Source organism: Halictus rubicundus, chromosome 11 (genome assembly GCF_050948215.1).
Source record: "Halictus rubicundus isolate RS-2024b chromosome 11, iyHalRubi1_principal, whole genome shotgun sequence".
NCBI lineage: Eukaryota > Metazoa > Arthropoda > Insecta > Hymenoptera > Halictidae > Halictus > Halictus rubicundus.
Genome location: NC_135159.1, coordinates 9782129 through 9795044, shown reverse-complemented (window position 1 = coordinate 9795044; position 12916 = coordinate 9782129). Strand labels below are relative to the sequence as shown.

General features: G+C 34.9%; 4 protein-coding genes across 7 annotated transcripts; 3 read left to right on the top strand and 1 right to left on the bottom strand.

Moving 5' to 3' along the window:
• Window positions 1–479: 479 nt before the first annotated feature.
• Window positions 480–2160, top strand: LOC143358999 (ribosome biogenesis protein NOP53). Its single transcript, XM_076796588.1, has 3 exons — window positions 480–1371; window positions 1441–1943; window positions 2016–2160. Exons 1-3 carry the CDS (start codon window positions 631–633, stop codon window positions 2089–2091), a joined length of 1320 nt encoding a protein of 439 aa, XP_076652703.1. The 5' UTR covers window positions 480–630; the 3' UTR covers window positions 2092–2160.
• A 167-nt stretch (window positions 2161–2327) lies between these two features.
• On the bottom strand, window positions 2328–5157 carry LOC143359008 (uncharacterized). Its single transcript, XM_076796604.1, has 9 exons — window positions 5052–5157; window positions 4288–4444; window positions 3952–4223; window positions 3732–3885; window positions 3477–3656; window positions 3048–3420; window positions 2874–2971; window positions 2677–2806; window positions 2328–2567 (listed from the first exon to the last, which is right to left on the bottom strand). Exons 1-9 carry the CDS (start codon window positions 5071–5073, stop codon window positions 2382–2384), a joined length of 1572 nt encoding a protein of 523 aa, XP_076652719.1. The 5' UTR covers window positions 5074–5157; the 3' UTR covers window positions 2328–2381.
• A 121-nt stretch (window positions 5158–5278) lies between these two features.
• Window positions 5279–9624, top strand: Hrd3 (HMG-coA reductase degradation 3). 3 transcript variants are annotated; one of them, XM_076796572.1, is made up of 9 exons: window positions 5279–5416; window positions 5497–5826; window positions 6360–6534; window positions 6613–6848; window positions 6932–7179; window positions 7383–7862; window positions 8066–8294; window positions 8378–8784; window positions 9077–9624. In XM_076796572.1, the coding sequence occupies exons 3-9, from the start codon at window positions 6404–6406 to the stop codon at window positions 9500–9502; spliced, it is 2157 nt and encodes a 718-aa protein (XP_076652687.1). In that variant the 5' UTR covers window positions 5279–5416; window positions 5497–5826; window positions 6360–6403; the 3' UTR covers window positions 9503–9624. The 3 variants fall into 3 exon arrangements, with proteins under 3 accessions (XP_076652687.1, XP_076652685.1, XP_076652686.1); XM_076796571.1 differs by having other exon boundaries at window positions 5280–5416; window positions 6601–6848; XM_076796570.1 differs by having other exon boundaries at window positions 6360–6848.
• A 626-nt stretch (window positions 9625–10250) lies between these two features.
• On the top strand, window positions 10251–12848 carry LOC143358997 (cilia- and flagella-associated protein 157). Of its 2 annotated transcripts, none has more exons than XM_076796583.1 (7): window positions 10251–10736; window positions 11104–11375; window positions 11493–11646; window positions 11747–12035; window positions 12103–12363; window positions 12430–12555; window positions 12625–12848. In XM_076796583.1, the coding sequence occupies exons 1-7, from the start codon at window positions 10612–10614 to the stop codon at window positions 12844–12846; spliced, it is 1449 nt and encodes a 482-aa protein (XP_076652698.1). In that variant the 5' UTR covers window positions 10251–10611; the 3' UTR covers window positions 12847–12848. The 2 variants fall into 2 exon arrangements, with proteins under 2 accessions (XP_076652698.1, XP_076652699.1); XM_076796584.1 differs by having other exon boundaries at window positions 10628–10736; window positions 11100–11375.
• The last annotated feature ends 68 nt before the right edge of the window (window positions 12849–12916 follow it).

Here is a 12916-nt window from a genome sequence, read left to right as displayed (position 1 = left end):
TAGTTACTACGTACTATCGAATATTTAGTCGATAGTTTTTAGTCGACTGAAATTTCGTTTTAGTGGTTACGTCTAGATTGCGGGCTATAGTCTATGCCTATGTATATCACATGTATAGTTTATATCGCATAAATAGCAATAAGATTTTAACATCTAATATGAATTAAAGTATTGAAATATCTATTACATATTTCATTACTTGCATATTTGCACGTCCTGTCATAATCATGTATTTCTAACCTTTTCGTTTCATCGTGTGACACTGACATTTGAAATTTCAAGATGGCGACGTGTAAAACAGTCGACTGAAAATAGTAACCCAACCACTACTAAATTCAGTCGATAGTTTAAAAATCAGTCGACTGAAAATAGTAGTTGGCTACTATCGATTTAGTCGATGGTGCCCATCACTATATACATAGGTACAACCAGGTACAACATTTTTGGTATACACAGTATAAATTACTGCTTATTTTTTGTACCTTTTGTGCCATCTATACACTGCATACTTTCGGGCGCCAAACTCGCCAATCAAGCAACGTAAATATATACCTTATTTTCAACTTACAAAACACGTTTCTCTTGAAGAGACAGAGTGTTTAATCGTATTGTTACGTTACTTTAAATAAAATGGTCGAGGCTAAGACGAAAAAACGAAAGGTATCGAAGAAAACAAAGAAATCGTGGCGTAAACATGTGGACATAGAAGATGTTGATAAATTCTTGGAGAATACCCGACAGGAAGAGAGGTTAGGATCCTTTTCAAATCGCGAGAATGATGATTTATTTGTAATCTCTACAAAGCCAGAGGTTCTTTCGAAGAAAGCGCGTCGCGAATTGTTGCAATCTAAGGAACCACGATGTTTTAATGTTTTAAAACCTCACTCGTCAGTTCCGGACCCGATTGCAAAAAGAAATCGTGTCAGAACGAAAGAAGAGAGGAAGAATCCTATTCTTTTAAAAAAGGAAGCTCTTAGGAAGGCTCAAGGTATTGTAAAATTAAAAGACAAATTGAGGTTAAAGAATAAAGCCATCGCAGCGGAGAAAATATTGCTTAGGCCGAAAAGGGGTGAGTTTAAAGATGACGTATGGAAAGAGAAGACTGATAATGGAATTGACACGGAATGGATGTATCCGGATACTGTAAGGCATACAATGACACATTTCGGTGTGAAGAAGAAACGATTGCCCACTTCGTTGCATAAGAAACCTTCTGTTTTGCCTGCGATCGAGGTACCGCATCCAGGAACGTCTTATAATCCTTCGTACGAGGATCATCAGAATTTATTGCGTGAGGTTGCAGAAAAAGAATTGGAGTTAATGAAGGAAGAGAAGCACTTGGAAAGGGTCACCACAAAGATGTTTAAAAAGGTATTGTAAAATAAATAATCTATTTAATAATCTGTTTATTTTGCAACTTAATCAACTCTCTTGTTACAGGTGTCACCTGCCGAAAAAGAGAAGAACTTCATGAACGAAATGTCGGAAGGTCTGAATCTGGAGAATGAAAATACTGTTGAAGACATTGACGAAGATACAGATGTGAAATCTGTAAATCCACCAGTAAAGAATGCAAAGAAAACTCGTGTCCAGAGGCGTAAACAGAAGGAGCAGAGAGCGTTAGCACATAGGATTGAAAAGGAAAAAGTAGAGAAGAAGAAACTTGCAGACATTTACAAGTTGAGATTGTTAGATAAGCAATTAACTAAAAGAGAAAGGAAACAGAAAATGCTGAGGGAGAAGAGGTTGAAGCAGAAAGTTCTTAAAGTTACAGAGACTAAAGTTCTTAGTAAAATTAAATTTGAGCCCCTGGACCCTGATTTTAAATTATTACATGAGTTAACTGGAAATTTACGAAGTTCTGCGCCAGCTGGTAATCTACTGCAAGACAGATTTAAGTCTCTTCAACAAAGGAATATCGTGGCTCCTTCTGTAATTAAACTGTAAGTATATACATACGTATAATTTAAATATTTATGGTATGTTAATTTACTGAAAAAATGTTCTTTTTCCAGGAAACGAGATAAGGCTAAAGTGAAACGATTCATAAAACCAGATCACAAAATCGACATGACCACTGTGAGACTGTGAAATATAGATATGTAATTTTAATAAAGTCATGTACATAGGATAGGTATAAATGTATCTGTACAAACATAATTGGCATTACGTTTATTAATTATATCCAAAGTTTAAACCAAGTTAATTATTCTGAACGCTTCATGAAATATATCGATTTGTTATTCTGAATTGAGTGAAAGAGGAAATAGATAAATTTTTATTAGTCCGGAAAAATGGAAATAAACAAAAATCTTTAAAGAAATTAACAGAAAATAAGAAGTAAATTTATGTAAATAACAATTAATTAAAAACAGGGGACTTCATTCTTCCTTAATAACAAACGATTGTTCGTCATCATCTAAAAATTCAGTCTCTTTAACTGCTCCGTATTCTTCTTCGTTAGATAACGTCACAGTATCAAAAATGTCATCTAATTCTTTTTTATCGGGTACACTACTTTGAGTGGACATTTCAGTTGCCTCTTCTCCAGAGCTTTCTGACTTTATCTGAACGTGATACAATTGGAAACAAAAATGTGTTCACGTTATTACTATTCAGCGTTTTTCTTGCAAATAATAAATATTTAAAAAAATGAACAAATGAAATTTTAATTACATTATCTAAGATTGCACTATATGACGACCTTGATTTTACAGACACAGTCAGTATTTCAAGATCAACATCATCAGGTATATCTTTTACATCTTCTGGACGACAGTCTGTTGCTCGTGGAATAGTTTCAACCCTTAATATTAAATTTTTTAATTATTTTTAAATATAAGTCCAAATATATGATTTTCATTATTACTTACGATGGAACAGTATTACATCGAAGCCTCAATTCTCCTTTAGAAACTTTATATTTCAAGCATGAAAGCAATTTAGGATAATTTGATTCAATTTCAGGGCACTATGAAATGTTAAAATACTTTTTGATTTGTGTTTCACAATAGAATATATACTACGTACATATTTACATAAAATACCTGAAGCAAACGTGCTACAGTATACTTTACGTCATAGAGTGTTTCTACAACTGCTTTTATTTTACAGTCTATCCTTCTTTGTAAATACATTGCAACGGTTATTTTTGCTTTCTCTTTGTGGAGTAAAGTTTGAAATTTTGATAAAATGAACTTAGTGTTTTGTTTCTGTATTAGAGCGTGGTCAACTTCTATCAATAGTTTCGATTCTGCTGTAGGATCAGGAGCAGTAATACCAGACAATTGTTCTTTCATCCGTTCATATCTGCTTTGTAAAGCTTTTAGCACCGAATGTTGTACTTTGTACGTTACTATATTACGTTTTGCATTTGAGTGTTCAGTAACAATGTCCTTTGTATGGTTGACAGATGTAATCCTGCAAAATATAATTTTTGCAACAAAAATCCAGACCCGGTTTTGATCAAATATTACTTGCAATCAATTTCTATTTTTCTTTTAATTGAAACTACTTTAGACAATTGTGACAACTCTTTCTGTAACATTATATTTTCTCGCATTAATCTCTTATTTGGAAGACTTATGAATTTATTGGTTTCAATTTGAAAGTGTGCTGCTAAGTCAAGAAGGTAATTATATAATTCGAGCTTGAGCCTAGAATAAAATCATCATTTCATGAGTGAAATCAAATTCCTTCATTTCTATGCGAAACAAAATAATACGCGATACATTTCTTTATCAAATTCAAATTTTCGCCTAATTCCCTCCAGAATTTCTTTCACCTCTTTCTCATACTTAATCATTCGTTCCTTATTTTCTTCCAGTTTTTCTAGCAAACTGCTTTGCACTTTTTTAAAATCTTGCAAACCATTAATTTTCGCATCTACAAAAATAATATTCGTCGTTTAGTAAAGGCAAGTAGATTTGAAAAAAAATCTTTATCAATTACTCAAAATTTTTATTTTAGAAACTAATTCTAATTTCTTCAACGTGTATTTTCGTTGACATAATTGTATGTTGTTGTTGTGGGTTTCTCTGTCTTGTATTCGATCGTTTTCTAATTTGTTAATTTGATTTTTTAAATTTTCAATCCTGCTATTTTGAGAATTGACTTGTTTGGTCAGAGTTGCAATTTCATCGGCTGTTTCTGCATCCACTGTCAACATAAGTTCATTGGTAGTCTCCATTCCTTCTGATAACTCATCATTTCGATCTTTTAACCTACATATTTTTTAACGTTTAATGTTTTTTTTATGGATAATCAAATATAACACTTATTTTTAACCTTTTTATTCTATTTTCAATGTCTTCAATACGAATGTCGTAAAACGCTCTTTGCATATTAATGATTGTCGGTGTTGGTTTTCCATCTTGATAAGATTGCAATTTCAGTGGCAAGGATATATTTCCTGTGTCCTGTCCTTGTAAATCCACCATTTTTACTAAGACAATATAATCCTTCAAGTATCCTAAAAATTAATTAATACGCAGACATTGCAGTCCAATTATGCATGCCAGTATTGACATGAACATTGAAACAAATACAAATCAGATGTCACTCTATTTATAATATTTAAAAAAATCAGAATCTCATGTTGCATACTGTACAAAATCATTATTAACGGTAAAATAACGTATGTATTGTTGTGAGAATATTTAAATAAAAAATTGAACGCGCCATTACGAACTTTGCTCACAAAGTATTTTAAAGTTCATGACTTCCTCTTTAATAATTCAAACCACAATAATGATTCGAAATTGTATTCCATTAAAAAATTATTCACAGCATTTAGGAAGATTAATTATCGTATAATTATTTATATAACACGCGTAAGAAAACGTTTCTTATTTAAACATAAACGCGTGTTCTACGCTGTATATTCTGAAATATTCAAAATTTGCATAGATAAAAAAACGCTGTTTTTACTAACATATAGGATTATTTTATTTCTCTTTATATTCTTTTTTTAAAAATACTTGAAAGTGGTATATATATTTGTTTCTGAGTGATCTTGTAAGTAAATAATAGCAATAACAATGTCTACTAACATTTCCTATTAAATGTAAGCATTCATCTTTAATTTATCTTCAAGTTTTGTTTGTTAATACAAGTTTCATGGTAATGATGATTTGTACACGCGTTCATGTACGGTACACGTATCATATATTGGTAACAATGAATTGGTGACAAATAAAAAATGCTTCTTGTTGTCACCCGATAAATAAACTGATATGATCTTTATTTAAGTACTAGATGTTTCTCTGTGTTCGACGCAGTCAGAAGTATACATAGTTTATAACATTTTGATTATCACGGTTACGATAAGTGGGCTATGTTGAGTGTTTAGAGGTTAGGTCGCCGAAGGATTAGAGTATGTGTTTGTGCGTAGAGAAATAATTGCGCATTATCAATTGTAAGATTGAGTTTCTTTGTACCGGAGCATTTATGTTTCTATTTATTGAAATACTCGAGTGATATTTATATGATTTGCAGCCAATTTCAATTATTCAACGCACAGAATCTACAGATACTGAGATTTTCGAAAACAAACATCCGAGAAACAGCTGATTCGTTGATAGTTAACTTTGTAATGTTCTCGCACGTTTGATAATCAAAAAAGATTGTAAAACCGTATCGTACTAGCATGTAAAAAACAACATTGTTTTCGGCAATGACGAGAAATCATTAAGGTGATAACCGAAGATGTTCGTTGACGTGTCTCAATGACGTAACGTTGTCTTTCTGCAACGAAAGTTCGAATTGTCGTGAAACATACCACAAAATGAATACAAGAAGGTTCTTATCAAGCTGTTCGAACTAAAAGTAAGAAAATAATTATCTTTTTTCATGCCCGACTAACGCTTTTTTCATTTCTGTTTAATGTGCGCACAAAATTTAGGTTAGAGAGCACCGAGAATTAATATTTTCGAAATTATTGTACACAAAGTTGATGTGTCAAATGTAGTTGGCAAGTTGAAGTTCTTTAGTTAGTATATTCACGGAATAAAAATTTTAGTTTATATGATAAACAATCTTTTATGTAAAATGTTGTTTTAGTGATCTTTTTCTAATAATTGATTATAGTAGATTTTTGTGTAGCACTAAATTACATAGTTCTCTATTGTGAGCATCTGCTTTTTGAAAACTATTCATATGTAAGTAGTGCATGTAAATTCTATTCATACAGAAAGAATTAATTTGAATATGCATGCTAATGTAAGTCTCTGTATATATTAATGCAACGTGGTGTGTGTGTATGTGTAATACATTGAACGGTAAACATAATATTTTAATATATCCTGAATTATTTAAAATATTTAAATATCATATTAAAAGATATTTTTACTTTTGTTAAGGTCAGTTCAACAGGAGAAGTACAAACCACAATCAAGCTGACAAGATGAAGCTACGGAAAGAGTTACTGTTACTTCTACTTGTTATGTCTGTTGCATCCGAGTCAGAAGAACTCAAAAAACAATCAGAGACAGCTGACGAAGAGCCGGAGGAGGATGTTTCTTTGGGAGGAAAGGGGTTAGAACATTTGCGTGAACTGCAAACTGCACATTATGCTATGCTAAAACTTATACAATTTAATAGACGATATCTTAGAGAGAAGATTACGAAAAGGAATGACGATGTAGAAGAAGAGCCAAAAACTAAAGAAGAAAGTTCCACAATGAGAAACGTATGGATGAAGACAAGTATAGTACAGGCTAAGAATTTAGATTTACCAAATAGTAATTTAAGACTGGAGGAAGAGGAAACAGAGGCGTGGAACAAAGAGGAGCTACTTGAGCCTTTGAGCGAAGAGACGCAAGAACCACTTACTCCGGAGCAACAAGAAGGTACTTTAATAAATGATGTAAACTAAACAAATGTTTATAATGACTGATATTTCTATTTAATGTTTCTGTATTTAAACTTTCAGCGGAGCAAATATTTAGGAAAGCACAACGTCTCTTAAATACCACACGTTCTAATAAAGCAGAAGCTTATGGACTACTAAGGACAGCAGCGATTCTTGGTCATCGTGAAGCAAGATCCTTGTTGGCATGGGCCCCATTGTTAGGAATGCAATTCGGTCCGATTTCCTTTTCAACATCTAGTCAGGTCATTTCGGCTGCTTATCAAACGTTTAAAGAACTCGCTGAAACTGGACTACCTTCTGCTCATATGGTATTTCTTTTTTACTTCTGCTATAGAGGTGTGCGAGAACCCAAAAATGTCGGAATCTGGTCGAGTCGAGACGGGTTCTTGAAAATTTCGGGATAAAATTCTCGACCTGTTCCGACCCGACATTTTCGGGTTCTCGCACACCTCTATTCTGCTCTTTCGTTTTTTCCTAGCGTTTGTCGTTTACGGGAACAACCTTTTTCCAGGGCTTGGGATTTTTACATGCAACAGGATTGGGTGGCGTGAACGCCTCGCAAGCTAAAGCACTTTTACATTACACAGCCGCGGCTCTCGGCGGAGATGCACGTGCGCAAATGGCTCTCGGTTATCGTTACTGGGCCGGCGTCACGACGCCGGCCTCGTGTGAAAGTGCTTTAGACTTTTACCGTAAGGTTGCCAACAAGGTCGCGGAAAAGGTCTCGTTCAGCGGAGGACCGGTTATTCAGCGTGTTCGGCTTTTGGACGAGCAAGAGAACCCTGGATACAACTCAGGAATTTATGATCAAGATTTAATAGAATATTATCAATTGCTAGCGAAGAAAGGAGACATAGAGGCTCAAGTTGCGTTAGGTCAGTTACATTACCAGGGTGCCAAGGGCGTTCCCTTGGATCATGTGAGAGCCATGCACTATTTCCAGCATGCTGCTGACGCTGAACACCCTATAGCAATGGCTTACTTGGGAAAGGTAACGGCGACTTTCAATCTTTACATGTGCCGGTGATTATGAAAATGGTGTAATTTACAGATAGTTTGTTTCGAGATATTCCATTGTGGAACACAATGCTTAAATATGTGATTTCCGAACGTGAAATTTATATATCGTAGTACAATTTTATGAATGGCTTGTTCGAAAATGTGTCTGTTCATTAACCTGTTTCTAAATTTCAGATATACTTAGAGGGTAGCGACAAAGTAGAACAGGACAACAAAACGGCATACAAATACTTCAAGAAAGCTGCCGAGCTTGGCAATCCTGTTGGACAAAGTGGCTTAGGTCTTATGTATCTTTACGGACGAGGGGTTGAAAGGGACACTACGAAAGCTCTTCAGTATTTCAAGCAAGCTGCAGAACAGGGTTGGGTCGATGGACAGCTTCAGCTTGGCAATATGTATTTCAGTAAGCTTTTGTTGAGATTTGCGAGCGTTGTACTTTCTAATTATGCATCAGCGTTTTGAATTGATAAAATATTGTTTCGACAGGTGGGACAGGCGTGAAACCCGATTACAAATTAGCTACCATGTACTTTAGTTTGGCCAGTCGGTCCGGCCACGTTCTGGCGCTTTATAATTTAGCTCAAATGCACGCCACCGGCACAGGCATGCCGCGCAATTGTCCGGCTGCAGTCGAGCTTCTGAAGAAAGTCGCCGAACGGGGGAAATGGAGCGAACAATTGATGGTCGCCCATACATATTACAGAGAAGGCAGGATTAACGAAGCTTTCTTTAGTTACGCCCTTCTCGCGGAAATGGGATACGAAGTTGCGCAAAGCAATGCTGCTTTTATACTTGATAAAGGGGAGACTACGATATTGTCGGAGGATGAGGGCTTGGTCAGAGCACTTTCTTTGTGGGCTAGAGCTGCTGCGCAAGGATACTCTGCTGCTCAGGTATAATTACTTTATTAACATCATTTTTAGGAGCATTCTTATATTTTGAAAAACTGTTGCACCTTTTGCATTGGGATTTTACACGCATACTCATTGGTATTTGAAGTACATGTGTGATCTTTTTAAAGCAAAAATAATAAAGATTACATGCGTCATGTATTTTTTTATAGAATTTATTTTGAAAAATAACCATCAATGAACCATCCTGTTTGAAAAGCGAGCTCTTCTCCTAAAATCTTACTGCATTATTTTCTTCTGAATTGCGTTAGTAATTGAAACTGTTTTTTGCTAGGTGAAATTGGGAGACGCTTACTATTACGGCAGAGGAACGAAAGTCGACTACGAGGCTGCAGCTAGTCACTATCAATTGGCCTCCGAGCCGGATCCGAATGCACAGGCGATGTTTAACCTTGGGTACATGCACGAACGCGGTTTAGGCTTAGCGAGGGACCGACACCTGGCCAAACGATGTTACGATCTCGCTGCAGAGGCCAGTCCGGATGCCAAAATCCCGGTCGCATTGGCACTCATCAAACTCTCCTTCCTTTTCGGTTTGGATTATCTGCAGGAGTTTAGTCTTGTTGATCATCTGAATAAATGGGACCAGCTCTTGGGCCAGAACTGGGACTTGTATCTCATAGGACTACTCACTGGCATGCTCAGTTTAATTATTTACTTCCGCAGGCCGCAGCCACCACCTCCGCCTAGAATTAATTAGTTCTTTAACTACTCTTTTCTTTATTTTTCTCTCGTTTCCCCCAGTCCGATTCTTTTTTCTTTTAGATGAAGTCAAATTTGTTACTGATGGTTCATAAATACACGCACGTGCGTGCATAAGGACATGTTGTTTTCATTGAACCACCTCATTCGCACAAGAACGTTTTCTAGAAATTCTAAGGGGACTCTCGTACTCCTAAGATTCATCGCAGATTGTGTGTGTGCGTGTTTGTGCGTGAATGAGAGAGTCAATGAGAGAGCGTGTGTGTCGAGATCCGATGCGTGAGTAGATTGTATGTATTTAAAGACATTCAGAGCCGTTAAAATTATTTATTATTAAGTTACGCTTTTAAATTCTGAACAGTTTAAATTTTTATAGTATACAACTGTTTTGTATTTACTTTTATTTGAAACAGATTATTCAATTTGAAAATTTAAAGACATTTATCAGAGTCGATGATGTTCTTGAATTGAATGTTTCAAATACGAGGTGTATACTCATTATATTTCATTTTTCAGAGACTATTTTTAGTTTTTAAATTCAGAAATATTTACATTTTTATTTACATTAGATTTTTAAGTTTTCAGTTTGATATTTTTTACATGTATATGTACAATAAATTTGGAAAATATATATATGTATATGTGTAACACATACGTTAAAAAGTATTTGTAAGGACTTATAGTGATTATAGTGATACACGATTACAAAACGAACTCGTAAGGTTTTTAAATTTAAGAGGGCTTGAAGTGTTTTGAACACTGGAGTTAAAAATTGAGGATAATTTCAAAAGTATGCAACATTAGTATATTGTAAAATTGATAAGCCCTACTTTGCCTAGGAATTTATAATCGATATCACAAGAGGCCTTCTAACTATTATGAAAACACAGCTTGTTCACGGCTTAACGAAATCATAGGAAATGTGCTCGAAGAGTTGGCCTAAAAGTTAATTTATTTTCTTTAATTGCTCATCGATCTCTCCGTCGCCATGGAACCGAAAATTATCGATCTAACGAAGATTACGTTCACGTTGCATATCACTACACCAGGCAACAATAATTCAAATTGATTCGCTGTGTAACAATCGCTCGAATTTAACTGATCAGGATGATGAAGGTTAAAAGAAAGAAACGTAAAGGTGGCAAAAAGAAGGCGAAAAAGAAATGCGTGGATGAAAGGGAGACCCTGTCTTATGAACAAGAGATCTTGGATAACAACAGGCAATTGGCACGGTAAATATATGTACAAAGTGGAGTATAGATTAATAAAGATTTACGCTAGACATGTATCAAGAATTGTAAGTCACAAAGTAGTGTATAAATTTAGTACTGTTTTACATTCCTTAGGATAAATACTAGTTAAAAAGAATATATACAATTATTCAAAAATATATCACAAGAATATTCTTGTAAATATTACGTAAAGTATAAAAAACAAATGTGTACAAATTTTAATCTGATCGTAACAATTTTTATAAGATCAAGTCCTTGTGTATGTATTTCTATTTATACGTCAACAGTGCATATTAATTTCTTTCGAGTTTGTATTGAATATAACTTTAAATATGGATAACTGCTCAAATAATTCTTTACAAGCTAGTTTGCGAACTCGAAACGAAGAATTGGAGGTGGAGTCGGAGCAAGTGAAGGAAAAGTTGCAGCAACTGGAAGAGGACAGGGCAGATGTGATAGCTCATCTGAAAAGGAACTTGGAGGAGAGGATAGAGGAATCGAAGGAACTCAATGAACGACTGACTGCCTTGGAAGAATTGCGAAAAGAGGAACTGGCTGGCTACAAGAAGAAGGAAGATGCGATGGAGCTCGAGTATCGCACGATGGAGAACAATCTGAGCGCTGAAGTTAAACTAATAAGTGAAGTATATATGTTTCTTAAATTTTTATTTAAGTACTACTTAAAAAATAATTTCTTTTTGTTCGTTGTTTTGCAACTTTCTGTTCGTTTACTTACGTGCAATGGTGTTTGATTAGCTGGTAAATTGAACGCGTTGGAAGATTGGCGAGTAGCAAGGCTGGATTTGATGCAGAAGTTTGAAACTCAAGAGAAGGAAATTATAGAACAAGAACGGATGCATCAGGAGAAACTCTATGAGGCGGAGAAGTCACTGGTCATTGGAAAAGCAATGTACGGTATACAGGGTGTATCTTTTCTCCATTTATAATGTGAAATACAAATTGTCCGATTTATTGAATCTAAGAAATGCAATTGTATAATATAATGAAAGGTTGAAGAAAGAAATGGAAGAACGTTTGAAGGCACTGGCTGTGACTCTTCGCAAAGCAACTAATTTGCGAGTAGCAGAGGCCACGAACCGAGCAATTCGAGAAAACGTGGCTCTGAATCTAGAACTGGACGATCTGGTGAAAACTTGCAAGGAACTCGAGATTGCCAGCAGGGAAAGCAAGGAAAAAGAGCGTACGCTTAGATTGCAGTGCGAATTGTTTGAAACGGAGTCGAAAATCACTTTAAAAAAGGCGATGAAGCAAAGAGAAGCTATTGAAAAATTGGCAGAAGTGAGATCTCTGAACTCTTTTTATCGTTATTTGAAAATATGAAAATGGAACTATTGTAACATCGTAGGATTTCCATTCAATGTTGCTGTATTATGGAGAAGCTGAGAGAGACAATAAACGAATCGCTTTATACAAGTCGATCATCGAGCAATTAAAGCAGAAGTGTGAGCAGATGGAGCAGAAAATTGAGCTTCTGAAAAAATGTGTATTAAAGGCGAGAGATGACAAGGAACAATTGTTATCATTAGTTAATGAGAAAGATAAAGAGCTGATGGCGCTTAGGAGCCTGTTGAATCGTGTGAGAAGTTGCATTATGGAAGCTTTAGAGGTGAACAATTTTTTAAACATCTTGTCTGCAATTTTTGCTCTTTGTTATAATTTGATATTTTTATAGTTTGAAGGAGATACTACATGTAAAGATTATTGCGCCTCACAGTTAAAACAGCAGTTTCTACAGTGCCTTTGGGAAATATTGGATGCCAACAACATTGTCAATATTTTGGAATATACTGCGTCACAGGTATATTGTTATTACATCAAATTAATTATACAAATTGCTTAAATTTATATGTATGTGTACATTTTACAGACTGAAAATATTACGTGTCGTTACAAGGAAGGTGACCTGGGCCTTATTGAACCTCCGAAAACTTGTCGATGTGAAACTGAAGGAAAGAAAGATATAATTGAAAACAGTGTAGAAATAAAATCTTCGGATTATTCAGTAGAAAAAGAACCGTCTTTGTCGGACAGCGATATTAGTTCCAGTATTCATTCCCCGAAAGACTCAATATCCGATTGTAAGTTATAATTTCTAATTCTGTTGTTTATCTTTTTTATTATACATAGTCAAATCTTCTATTTATTCTTATGTATGTATG

Excerpts from the sequence above, each read along its gene's own strand:
- LOC143358999 (XM_076796588.1), top strand. The coding sequence starts at position 631 with ATGGTCGAGGCTAAGACGAAAAAACGAAAGGTATCGAAGAAAACAAAG. Across the intron at positions 1,372-1,440 it reads CCACAAAGATGTTTAAAAAG|GTGTCACCTGCCGAAAAAGA; the intron begins GTATTGTAAAAT and ends CTCTTGTTACAG. Across the intron at positions 1,944-2,015 it reads GCTCCTTCTGTAATTAAACT|GAAACGAGATAAGGCTAAAG; the intron begins GTAAGTATATAC and ends TTCTTTTTCCAG.
- LOC143359008 (XM_076796604.1), bottom strand. The coding sequence starts at position 5,073 with ATGCTTACATTTAATAGGAAAT. Across the intron at positions 3,421-3,476 it reads AAAATAGAAATTGATTGCAA|GATTACATCTGTCAACCATA; the intron begins GTAATATTTGAT and ends TATATTTTGCAG. Across the intron at positions 2,568-2,676 it reads ATAGTGCAATCTTAGATAAT|ATAAAGTCAGAAAGCTCTGG; the intron begins GTAATTAAAATT and ends TATCACGTTCAG.
- Hrd3 (XM_076796570.1), top strand. The coding sequence starts at position 6,404 with ATGAAGCTACGGAAAGAGTTACTGTTACTTCTACTTGTTATGTCTGTT. Across the intron at positions 7,863-8,065 it reads CAATGGCTTACTTGGGAAAG|ATATACTTAGAGGGTAGCGA; the intron begins GTAACGGCGACT and ends TCTAAATTTCAG. Across the intron at positions 8,785-9,076 it reads AAGGATACTCTGCTGCTCAG|GTGAAATTGGGAGACGCTTA; the intron begins GTATAATTACTT and ends GTTTTTTGCTAG.
- LOC143358997 (XM_076796583.1), top strand. The coding sequence starts at position 10,612 with ATGATGAAGGTTAAAAGAAAGAAACGTAAAGGTGGCAAAAAGAAGGCG. Across the intron at positions 10,737-11,103 it reads AACAACAGGCAATTGGCACG|TTTGCGAACTCGAAACGAAG; the intron begins GTAAATATATGT and ends TTTACAAGCTAG. Across the intron at positions 11,376-11,492 it reads CGCTGAAGTTAAACTAATAA|CTGGTAAATTGAACGCGTTG; the intron begins GTGAAGTATATA and ends GTGTTTGATTAG.